The following is a 12,125-nucleotide window of genomic DNA, read 5'->3' as shown; positions in this document are numbered from 1 at the left end:
CACAAACGTTTACAATGCAACTCATAAAACATTGGTATTAAGATTTAAGCAATTTAACAGCACGTAAAATATATAAGCTTAATATGAGGAACCCTTCTTGATAAATTAGCGAGGTTTATGTAGGTCAATGGTGGAGCATTAGGGCAGTGGTTCAGCGCATTACGCTCTAAAACCGAATGCCAGAGCTTGCTTTCCGATCAGGGCTAAAATCAATGCGAGTGATATCTGGACCGGTGCTGGGCACCCCCTCTTCACCAAATCGTGCTCACCGACCAGCCTGGCGAAGTACGTATCAACAACCCCAAAACCGATGTCGCAGATCCCGCACATGGATCGACTCGCAGGGCTCATAAAAAGGCACATAGGTCTGAGCTCAAGATGCGCGCAAACCTGTATGAGGTGGTAGATCATGAATGTGCCGATGCCGGCGCCACGCCACTCTGGGTGCACCAGCAGGAAGGACACGTACGCCTCGTTGTACTTGACGTCGGGAACCATGAAGCCGAACCCAACGATCACTTTCTTGTAGAGGACCACAACGCTGAAGTCCGGGTACTGCAGGCACTCGGACAGGTCTATGCCTGGCCCATGAATGAATACGCACAAACACAAAGATCCCACGTATAAACTTACACACTGTTGGGGCCCAGTGCTGTTAGCAAGCACCGACTAATGCCTGCATGGCGTACAATGGGGTGGGGTCAACACCACGCCTGCCCGTCTTTGTCTCCCCCCCGTGTTGATGTTTACACACCACACCAGGTACTCGATTAAGATGGAATCGACTTTAATTCAGCACATTTAACGCACCAGTAATATTCCAAACGTCACCGTGGACGGGTTTTAAAACAATCTACCGCACCAATGCAGACGAAGAACGCATCGCGTACCGGGCCAGAAGAATTGGCGGCACATGGAGTTGATGGTGGGGATGTGGTTGGGCCGCACATAGCAGTAGTCGATGGGCACGTCCGGCTCAGGGGTCCACGTGGGGTCGTGGCGATGAGGGAACGCCCTGATCTCTGCCAGGAGCTTTACCTTGAGGGGCTTCGACTCAATGTCTCGCCTGGTCCAACAACGAGTGAAGAGATCTCATAATGTTCAAGCAAGCCTTCGCGCTCAATCCCACAGCAGCAGTGGATAGGTGTGACCTTTTATCTGTGATGTATTTATTTCACGAGAGTTGACGCAAGCTTGTGACCAAATCGCCCAGAATCCACCCGATCTCGTCCAATCTTGGAAGCTCGGCAGGCTTGAGCCTGGCCAGAGTGCTTGGATGGGTGACCACACACAGGTTGTTATAAGCCTTGTGGTATTGTGTGGTCGGCAGTACAGGCCATTGGGGCCAAAATGCATTGTTCTGCACTTATGTTTCCACATCTATGCTCCCTGCCTTCACTAAGCTGCTATGACCAGCATGTAGAAGTATGGTAAATTAACCTTCACGTCCTGCACTGGTGTGGGGAGGAACTCGATTATATTACTAGTGGAACTACGAAAGGGCATTGATTGTGCATCAGCTGACACAAAAATATTATTTTTCTAGTTCCTGGTATGTATGTGTGCGTGTGTGTTGAATTTACTTGCACCGTATGTAGCCAACCGTGCTAATCAAAGTTGCGGTATCATGGGATGGTGCGCAGTAGTGCACATTGGTCAACTTAAACAGACAAATTTTGATTTAAAGCTTTCGTGACTGCAGGGATTCATATTTTTGGTTCTTTCGGTAAATCACGTAGAAGGGAAACAATAAAATAAAAATGATGATTGCTTGTGTTGCAGTCGAAACGTCGTGAGAATTTGATTGTTTTATATTTGTATTATTTTATTGTTTCCCTTCTATGTGACTTAAACAGACAAGTTCAAGTAAATATTTTCTTAAATCAGGTGAAAATTAAAATGGGACCAGGATGACCTCTTTTGCGAGAGCGACCTGGTTTGACAAGAGCAACGAGAGACGTACGTACCTGATGTATGGTTTGAGCACGCGCGACGTGTAAGGGCTGATGATGCTGCGGTTCAGGAAAGCGTCGCCGCTGCCAACGAGGCGCTGCAGGAAGTGCGTGGGCTCCTGCCTCCACACCTGCAGCGCCGGGAAACTTGTCTGCAGCAAGAAGTGAACGAGTGGCGAAAGCAACAAAAACAACAACATAAAAGAAAATCGGTGAGCGCTCCTCGCAGCCTCGGGTAACAAGTGGAAATCCAAATCCCCAACAGCGTCGTCAATCATCTGTCATCGAAATATGAAGGGATGTATATACAGTAAAACCTTGGATTGCGAGTAACTTGGTCTGCGAGTGTTTTGAAAGATGAGCAAACATTTTAAATAAATAATAATTTGATAAACGAGCGAGGTCTTGCAATACGTGTAGTACATATAATGCTTTGTCTGCCGAGCATCCGTGATCACAACTGATATACGAGTGCTTTGGATTACAAACGTTTCCGGAACGATTTATGCTCGCAATCCAAGGTTTTACTGTATTTGAGGAATTATCTTCAGCTCAACAAAAAAGCAAGGAGACCAAGCATGCTCCCAAGAAGGCAAAATTTGTTGATCTATTCACTACAATTATTTGAGCTTCCATTCGTTGGCCATGACCACAATGCAATGGTCTACATTTCTGAAACAAGCCATTAAGTAATTATACATCCATTGAACCTATTGGATGTCAATAGTATTCATTATTAATGCACCATTGCACAATTTTACTTTTAAAACTCTGCACTTTGTAATAGTTCACAAATACCTATTTTTCACCAGACCATCCACCCATTCCTGGAAATTTAAGTACATAAACAACTCTTTGTCTATTTACTGCTGGATGAGTTTGTTAATTTGACCATAATTCACCATGCCGGGCAGTGCCCGTTAAGAGCATAGATATGGGAGCACAGTACAGCACAACAAATGATTTTGCTGCAACCCCCTTCACCGCCCACCAACAATGTAGCCCCGCACCAGCCTTTAACATGTGTGTATACATGGTGGTCGTCCATCCAAGGACTTTCCAGGGTCCACATATTCCAGGTGATTCGGTCACAGGCAATGTAACTACGGGCATGTATATCATGGATGCTGCTGTGCTATAATGCCTGGCACACCTACACCAGACTTGCAATCCAGAAATCGCCTTTCGATGTCTTCGGTACGGCTTTTGAAACAATGGGCAGATTTCCACCCATGCAGTACAAATGGATATTCTTAGTCGATCAGGAGGCCACATGTAGTGGAGTAAAGTGTGGGTACTCCCACCTCTACCAAGACGTCTGGCACCAAGTGGATGAGTATGCCGTATACAGCACCTCTAGAGGGACTCTCTAGAGCACCCTGCAGTGGAAGCCCTTCGCCAGCAGTGGCGTGAGCCAGCGATTCTTTCTCCACGTAAACCTCCGGGTATCGGTGCCCAGCGCGCGGCGCGCTGGGCACCACTGCGAGCGCGGCCCCGTCACCTGGTAGCGATCGAGCACGCGGAAGTCGCTGCTCGTCGTGCGGTAGACGTGCAGGCCGGCGGCAGAGAGCGCCACCTCCTGGCAGCTGGGCGCCTCCTCGCGCCCGTCGCCCGTCAGCACAAGCGCCAGCGCCCTCTCGACGGCGCGGTCCAGGTCGAAGAGCGGCAGCCCGCGCTCCCGCTTGGCCTGGCGCACGAGCAGCTTGCGCCGCAGGCGACGCGCCTCCGAACTCGCGGCCAGTGCGCGTGGGAAGCCGGTGAGGCTGCGCAGCAGAAGCTTCTCCTCGTACAGGCTCAGCGAAATCATTCTGCCACGCACAGACGGCAGGTGTTCATTCTCACAGAATCGCTAGCTACCAGGGCATTCGCTGTCGATGGCGGGCACAAATGCAAGCCCGGAGTGGGCCAAGTATGAATGGGAAGCATAGCTCCAAGGCTTGATGTTTTAATCTGATTGTGGAGCAGTGTCACAATGGTTGGTGTACTGTGCTACGACCCAGGTGATAGATCCATCGCATTTTATTATTAACTTCCTGAAGATTCATGCAGATTTTATGCAAATTATACTGTTAGACTAACATTTGGAAAACGAGATACTAAATGACATACTAACGAGAAGGCAAAACACATTTGACAAACAAAAATAGATCCTAAAATCAAACAGTGACAACGGATCTCTCCACAATTAACTTTAATTGCAAAGGGGAACGAATCATCACCTCCAAACATCTAAAAAGTAAAAAAGATAGAGGTGCAACCCTGCAATTTCTTCCTCACCCCACTACTTGACGGAACACTAGAGACCCTCCAGAGGGTAAATGGTCTACTCTTGACATCCTGAGGTGAAAGTACTTAAACGTTTACCCCAACTCGGCTAACTGTGGTGCACCCATTCATCATTTATACTGCTGGATAAGACAGCAGTGGGGGGCGGATTTTTTTCTTAAATCGCCCATCGTTTCAACGGCCACGCCGGCTGATGAAAAACAACGACCTCTGAGGTCCAGCATGCTAACCGTAGCACCACGGGGGGGGGCGGCAGCATCCCGTGAGCAGTCGCAGCGGACAAAACCTGCGCGGGGAAACCGCACGAACCTGGGAGCGGGCGCGGGTTCATCTTCGCGCTCCACCTTGGCGTGCTCCCTTGCGCGCGCCACGGCGACGGCCGCCGGAGCGTCGCCGACCGGCTTCCCCCCCACCGCCACCGCCTCCTCCTCCTCCTCCTCCTCGGCCTCCACCTCTGTCTTGGGCTCCAGCTCGGGCTCACGCACGCGCTCCACCCTGGCGGCTCCGCCCTCCTCGGCGAGGCGAAGCGCCACGGGCTTCACGGTGGGAACGAACTCCACGCCCGGGTCGATGACGGCGTCCAGCTCCATGTCCTCGTCGTCCCCTGCACAAAGCGAGAACCGGCAACGCAGTCGGGCGTTACGATACACCGCGCTGCATTGACGCCACGGCTCTTTTCGTGTGTATGCGTGCTGAACTTCTTCCGTACCGCACGTAGCCAAACGTGCTAATCGGAGTTGCGGGGGGAAAGACAACAAACTAAACACATCAAGCAGTTTTCAATCTAGATTTAAAAGTGCATAGCTTCAGTGGCTTCCTAATATCGGAAGAAAGAGCATTCCAGACGGCCGCAAAAGTGCTTATGAAAGAGCTTACAGCGAAATGGATGATGCCAAAGACAAATAAATGGTATCGCATATAATGACTGTTGACTACCCGTAAGGCATGTTTGTCCAGTGTGATGAAGTATGGTCAAATAACCCCCGTGACCAAAGGCCATGGGGGGAGAGGCTCTCATTCGGCAGTGGACTGACAAGTTTCAAGTATATTTTGTGAGAAGTCAGGAGACAAAAGCAATAATATGAACACGTGAAAAAAACAACGAATTACAACAGTAAAGCAGACAGAAAACTGAGTAAAAACAACTGCTTTAGACAACCCGTTTACAAGCCCCACCACCCTTTGCTCATATCATGATTCAAGGATGACACCCTTTCTGAAACCACCACAACTGTCCTGGTTAAACCAGGACGTTTGGTAACAGTGGCAGATGCAAGGGGAGAAGCTATCGCCGCGCTTGAGACCACGAATTTTATATTTGACGAAGAATTTCTCAGATTTAAAAAAATATATATACTATTTATGTAGGAGCCTATTAAAAAAAGCTTAACGTTTCAGGACCACATCCCCTCCCTTCCGTAGTTTCGAAAAAAATCGATCTCTGTTGGTAGCCTTAACCTCACCGTGCAGTAGCGCCTGTGGGGGCATCACGTCTGGCACGAGGTCGGCCGCCGAGAAGAGGCTCGGCGTCGCCGCGTGCGAGCGGGGCGTGCCCGGCGCCGACGACGATGACAGCTCTGGCCCCGGGGATGGCGCTGGGCTGCCGAACGGCGTCGTGCTGCTGCCCCCACCGCCAACCCCGGCGTTGTCGCACGAGAGCAGCGAAGAGTGGTCCAGAACCTCGCCGCGCTCCAACCCCACGGTGGCACCGCCGCCGCCGCCGGCGCCGCCTCCGCCCTCGGAGGAAACGGCCGAGCCGCCGGCACGTCGGGAGCGTGGGGTGGCGCGGGCCGGCGGAATGGAAGTCGGGGAGACGGCACCCTCGCGCTGGGCCCGTCGCATGTCCTTGGCCTCGGTAGTGCGCAGTCGCTTTTCCTTGAGCTCCATGGCCGACTCGACGGCGTTGCGAGCCGAACGCTTCCGCAGGCTGTCCACGCGCGCCGCCGGCTCCGCGCTCTGCTTGCTGGCACCTGGGGCTCGAAATAATAAGGGTGGGCAATGTGACATCTTTATGCTGCAGGCGTGTAACAATGCATAATTTCATCCATAATAAATATTTATTATGCTCGCAATACATGCGTAGGATCGTGTTTGTGAGATTGTATTATGTATGGATAATTACATTAACATGGAATTGTTATGCTTATGATACATTAAGCATAATAAAAAAAAAGTATTGAACCAGAAAAAACAATAGGAGAACGGTGTAAATGGTTAGGTCAAAACCAAGACAAAATTATTGCGACCAAGAATCTTGATAATTATTCAAATTACTGGGGGGTTGGAATCATTACATTACATTACATGCCTACTAATGGCCAGCAATATTTACAATAACTAATTTTAAGAACACATTGGGTGATGTTTTTTTTTTATCAAATGTCATTTGTTTTAATGCTGGCTCTCATGGCCAGTACATTGGGTTGTAGTCTTTCATAAAGAGGTGATGTCTGTCCCACTGAACTCTAAAGCATGCCCCACACCTACAAAACATTTCTATTAACAGGCTTATCAGATCTGAGCAATAACCACAACCTTAACATTCCTGGTGGCAATTCAACAGAAATGCATACTTTAGCACTATCTCACGAATATGGTTCAAAAGCCCTTGTCCTTCTCCCGCACCTCCGATTAGCACGGTCGGCTACGTAGGGTGTGAAAGAAGTTCAACATACATACATAAAGATGTGTATCATACTCCTTGTTACATGTAACACAAATACAATCATACACTCTCCACACCGTACAATACGCTTCACAAAACAGATCACACAGCCTATTCAGGGTGCTCCTTTTCTCTCTCCTTTCTCAAACTCCCGTAACGGATCACCGCCCACCACCACCCCTCCCCAGCACCTATCTGATCTGACCTCGGCCGCGCTGCCCGCCAGGCGCTTGGACGCTCTCCAGTTCTGGCCGGAGCGAGGGAGGCTTGGTGCGCGCCAGCTTCCACCATCCCGGCTCGCCGAACTGCTGCGCCCCCGAGCGGAAGTGCATGGGCGAGCCGACCGAGAGGCAACCGGCCACTGTGCTCCACCAGGTGCTCGTCTTCTTCCTGTCGCACACGCGGAAGCGGACGCCCGAGACGATCCGACGAATAAGCCGATCAGTCGACGAAGAATTGTTTGGCGAACACTATTTTGTGGTCGATTACTTGAGAGACATTGGCCGCCCAACCCCCCTCCCCCCCCGACAAGCAGGAAGCTTCCAAGAAGCCATAACCGATAGTGATTAAAGACATCTATTACTTTATAAATAATATGAAGCGTCATGATATTTATCCAAGCAGCAGACGAGCTATGAAAAAGCACCATGACAACTCCCACAAGAGTAATAATAATGGAACTATAAGATCATCATTATCTTCATCACCATCTCTAGCAACCAAATCCCTCTGTGCCCAAAATCACACAATCATAGAAGCTCAGCAGTTGTGAGCCTGGCAAGCACTCAGATAATAATCTAGATTTGAAGTTTTCGTGACTGCAGGGATCCATACATACTCTTTGGTTCTTTCGGAAAAGTCACGTAAGTATAAAATAAATTAAACCACGACGTTTCAATTGCAACACAAGCAATCATCATCAGGTGGGAAAACCACAGCAATAAAAAAAAATTCCCAGTCCCACTTCAGCAAAAAAATGTTCTTGCTGTGGTTTTCCCACCTGATGATGATTGCTTGTGTTGCAATCGAAACGTCGTGATTTAACTTATTTTATACCTACGTGACTTTACCGAAAGAACCAAAGAGTAGCACTCAGATAATCTTACAAGCTAAGTTGGTTTGAGACTGGCAAGTAGGCAAGTACCCTGATCGAAGCCTATCCGGCAGTACGAGGTGTTTCTATTATTTGTTATACTTTTTTAAATGAATTATACCGTGATTATAATGGCGAGTTATGCTACATGATTTGATGCTAGTACAAACATAACTATCAAATACAAGACAGCCATTGGTTTAATGTATCCAAAATCTCATCTTCCATATTCCACTGGAGTAGCATCTTCCATGCATTTCTGCCGGGTCACATCGGATGCTTTGTGAACCACCAGTTATGGACTAACCTGTTTCCCAGGAGAAGCGTCCAGTACTTGTCGATGATCGCACAGATGTCTTCCTTCCAACGGAAGAAGCCTTGACGGCCACTACCTTCCAGTGACAGATTGTACATAGCCAGCATCACAACCTACAGAACATGTTACACGCACGTGTTACCACCATCATCATCAGCCATGTCTATCCAATGCTGAATAACAAAGGTATCTGCCTTCAATGCCTCTTTACAACAGATGTCCTGTCGGACGCGTTCTCGCTTTAACGCTGCCATTCGGTCAACAGTCTCGTCCATCAGCCATCATCCCATCTCGTAAAGTGTCCTGCCCGAAACCAATTTACTTGGCAGTTGTCAATGTACTCTTTGGTTCTATTCGGTAAAGTCACGTAGGTAAAAAATAAAACAACAAAAATCACGACGTTTTGGCCACAACACAAGTAGCCTTCTTCAGGTGAAGGAACAGAACTGTCGGGACGACAGAGCTTCAATTTGAAGCTCTGTTGTCCCAACAGAGTCCCGACAGTTTCAATGTGAAGTTCTGTCATCCCGACAGAGTCCCGACAGTTCTGTTCCTTCACCTCTAGAAGGCTACTTGTGTTGTGGCCGAAACGTCGTGATTTTTGTTGTTTTATTTTTTACCTACGTGACTTTACCGAATAGAACCAAAGAGTATGAATCCTTGCAGTCACGAAAGCTTCAAATCTAGAGTTGTCAATGTCTCCGATTTGTACTTGTTCAATGATCCATGTGCCATATAGAAAAAAGTACCCATAAAAAGTGTGTATATATATGAAATATACTGCATCATACCAAATGGTAATTCAAAATCATGATATAATTCGGCGACCTACTTCCTGTACTGCCATGTGCTTGCACCCCGCTACTTGTCTAGGTGAGTGTTCTGTGCAAATGACGACCTCTATGTAAATTAATAACTGCCTCTGATGTGACTTGTCATGTGCTGGATTAGAGGTACCTGTTGCCAGGTCAGTTTCATTCTCTCAAAGGTCTCGCGTCCATCTGGCGAGCAGTCAACACAGCAGAACTTGAAGAAGTTGTCTCCCTTCAGGTGACTGGGTGGATCCCCTTTCAGCTGACCTGAGCCAAGCAAGGAAATAAACATGGTTAATTGAAATATTTTATTTATTTTTTAAACAACTTATTGTCGAAATTAATGTCTAAACAGGATAAAGTAATTGACCAAAACATGTTTTCCACTTGAACAAGAATCTATCGAGATGCAGTCTCTTATACCCCTTTATCACTGGCACATCCGAGCCACAACTTGCCACGGACTATTTGTCAAGCTGAGCCAGAGCCAAATCCTGAAACTCTGGCCTCGTCCGACTCTGCCTTGAGTCCAAACAGGGACACGGCCAAGAGAAGACAATGCAGTACATGAAAAACAACTGCATATAATTTGATTGTGTTATTTTATTAATTTATTATTTTATTCTCATTCTACGTGACTTTACCGAAAGAACCAAAGAAGAACTGCATATCATTAAAGGCCAATGGAAATCCAGAAAAGCACAAACATTGACATTGATTTATTAAATTAAAAATAAAACTGTGGCAGCATCTGTGCCTCAAGTAAATAGAAGCACTTTAATTCTGTAATTATTTTTTTGTTGTTGCAATTGCAGTCATATTTTACAACCGGGTATAACCCCATTGAGACAGTCTCCTTTTCAAGGATGATGCGAGTCAAACAAAGCACCACAGTGAACATGATTTAAGTCAATATGAACAATGTACAACATCTTAAAATAAGAATATTAAGAAATAATAACAAGTAAACATTAACATTTTAATATTACATTAATGATGCAAAATAAATCAAGTGTATTGTCACAGGCCATGTGAGAACTGAACAAAGATGTACAAAGTAAACTAGGGCTGGACACCTGTGAAAAATAACTTTATCGCTCATCGAGTTCAACCAGCTAAAATGAAATGTCTATGTCCAACTATGCAGAAGGCAAAAGAAGCAGAGGAAGAGACAGCGGAAGAGTTGGCGAGATAACGTTAAAGCATTCGGAGGCCACTAATGGACCACGACTAAAAACAGAAAAGTATGGAAGAAATTTGGCAAGGCCTTTACCCAGCCCTGGGAAGTTACAGACTGACAACAATGACATTGCATTAATTTTAACAGGGCATTGGAGCTGCTTTGCTGATGAAAAAGAGCACTGCTTACTCGCCACAGTCCACTTCTGGCAGCTCTGACAGTGGTAGGCCAGCTCCTCGGCCCATGCCACCTCCCCTTCTTCCAGCATAGAACTCCCATCCTCCCCGTCCGACGGCTCCGCGCCAACGACGCTGACGCCTCCCGGGGGCTGTCTCTTGCCCGGCAAGGTCCCGCTTGCAGCACCAGAATCTTCCGCCGAGCTGGTCTCAACAGCCATGGACGCGCCACCACTGTAGTCTGTAGGTCCAACAGCAGTGGACATGTATGACGGACGGTGCACACTTATACAGGCCATTTACACATCAATGCATTGTTCATTGCACCTAATGCTCACGTATAGATGGAATTCACTGCCGAGCTCTTGATAAGCATATTCATTTGCAGTTGTAAATTATAACATAAAATGCAAATATGCCAAGCTTACATATAATGAACTATATTTGTTGCCTGTTGTAAATTCTACGATCAATACCTTACAATTAAATAACAGGCAAGTAACCTGCTTTAGTCAGTGCGTACACAGCCAGAAAATAAGGGAACAGTGGTCTCTCAGATGTACTTAATGGCTCATGAGCCACACAGTGAGCATGTTAATCAGACAGTCCACAAATCGCGATAGTTATAATACACATGTCCTTATAAACTAAGTTTAATGTGCAACCCATGGCACTTGTGCTGCAATGCATGACTTTTGATTGCTTCTTACCCAACCTGAACGGGAATTCCAACGGTGCATCTGCAGGGATTAATCTTTAAACAGGCAGCCGCGAAAGGTACACCCACACATGCTACTGTTGTTCCAGGACAGATTAACATTACAGAAAATAATCAACTCCTACAATCCAGTTATTAGCCACATACTATATCCATTACTGCTACTAAGCCGTAGCAGTACAAAGTTGTACACAGAATTGTTACTAAATTACTGAGGTCAGTAGGCTGACAGCGATAAACATTTGCAAAATGGAACTGTGTACGAAGGGCACAATCATGAAAATAAAGCATGGGGCGCATATACTACATATGTACTTAACAAAGACATGTGAAACAAGTTTCTTTAACCATAGGAAGTATTTATTTCAGATAGCAGCCCATTACCAAGCATTTACAGTTGGTAGCAACCCACTTTAGCAACAATAAATCACCAATAAGGATGCAGAAATCTCTTGCTGCTTTGCGATGGAAGTGCTCGCAGTATAAGTGCAACACATCTATAATACCACTCCCGTTCTTCACGCAATAACTCCCGGCCACAGATTTTGCAGTGCCTGCTTCCCTGGAAACCACGTTCATTCTCCACTTGTATCCTTACCCGCAGGGGTATCACCCTCACCCTTTGGGCTGGTGACAGTCCTGACCATGTCACTGTCCACTTTAGCCTCGTCCGCTTCCACAGTTAAGTCTTTAGTCTTCTTCATATCCGTCATTTAAGTGGTGCAAACAAGTCGTGCGTGCACACACACACACACCGACGTGGCAATGAGGTCTTATACGGCCTTTCAGCTATTCTTATTTACAATCCGATACAGGGCACAGCTTGATTTTTCCCTAAGAGCTGGCTCTGATCAAGGAGAGGGGGGGGGAAAAAAATGTATTTTGGCTTCAGGAACACCGTCTCGTAATGAGGACGGCACTTGCTAG

General features: G+C 47.0%; 1 protein-coding gene across 2 annotated transcripts in view; it reads right to left on the bottom strand.

Annotated features, from left to right (window-relative positions):
* Nucleotides 1-12,125, bottom strand: part of KAT14 (lysine acetyltransferase 14) — a 13,327-nt gene extending 1,202 nt beyond the window's left edge. Inside the window, exons 1-11 of one of the 2 annotated variants that reach the window (XM_032948569.2) lie at nucleotides 11,630-12,125; nucleotides 10,494-10,721; nucleotides 9,270-9,391; nucleotides 8,304-8,425; nucleotides 7,109-7,293; nucleotides 5,702-6,208; nucleotides 4,548-4,842; nucleotides 3,454-3,760; nucleotides 1,968-2,104; nucleotides 891-1,066; nucleotides 391-581 (exon numbers count right to left, since the gene is read on the bottom strand). In XM_032948569.2, the coding sequence (XP_032804460.2) occupies nucleotides 391-581; nucleotides 891-1,066; nucleotides 1,968-2,104; nucleotides 3,454-3,760; nucleotides 4,548-4,842; nucleotides 5,702-6,208; nucleotides 7,109-7,293; nucleotides 8,304-8,425; nucleotides 9,270-9,391; nucleotides 10,494-10,721; nucleotides 11,630-11,777 (2,418 nt within the window). In that variant the 5' untranslated portion in view covers nucleotides 11,778-12,125. The remainder of the gene's footprint in view (nucleotides 1-390; nucleotides 582-890; nucleotides 1,067-1,967; nucleotides 2,105-3,453; nucleotides 3,761-4,547; nucleotides 4,843-5,701; nucleotides 6,209-7,108; nucleotides 7,294-8,303; nucleotides 8,426-9,269; nucleotides 9,392-10,493; nucleotides 10,722-11,629) is intronic. The other variant, XM_032948570.2, reaches the window with a different exon arrangement.

The sequence above is a fragment of the Petromyzon marinus genome, chromosome 6 (genome assembly GCF_048934315.1).
Source record: "Petromyzon marinus isolate PM22_M1 ecotype Great Lakes invasive population chromosome 6, UKy_Petmar_22M1.pri1.0, whole genome shotgun sequence".
In the NCBI taxonomy this organism is placed as follows: domain Eukaryota; kingdom Metazoa; phylum Chordata; class Hyperoartia; order Petromyzontiformes; family Petromyzontidae; genus Petromyzon; species Petromyzon marinus.
This window is presented reverse-complemented; position numbering and strand designations above follow the sequence as displayed.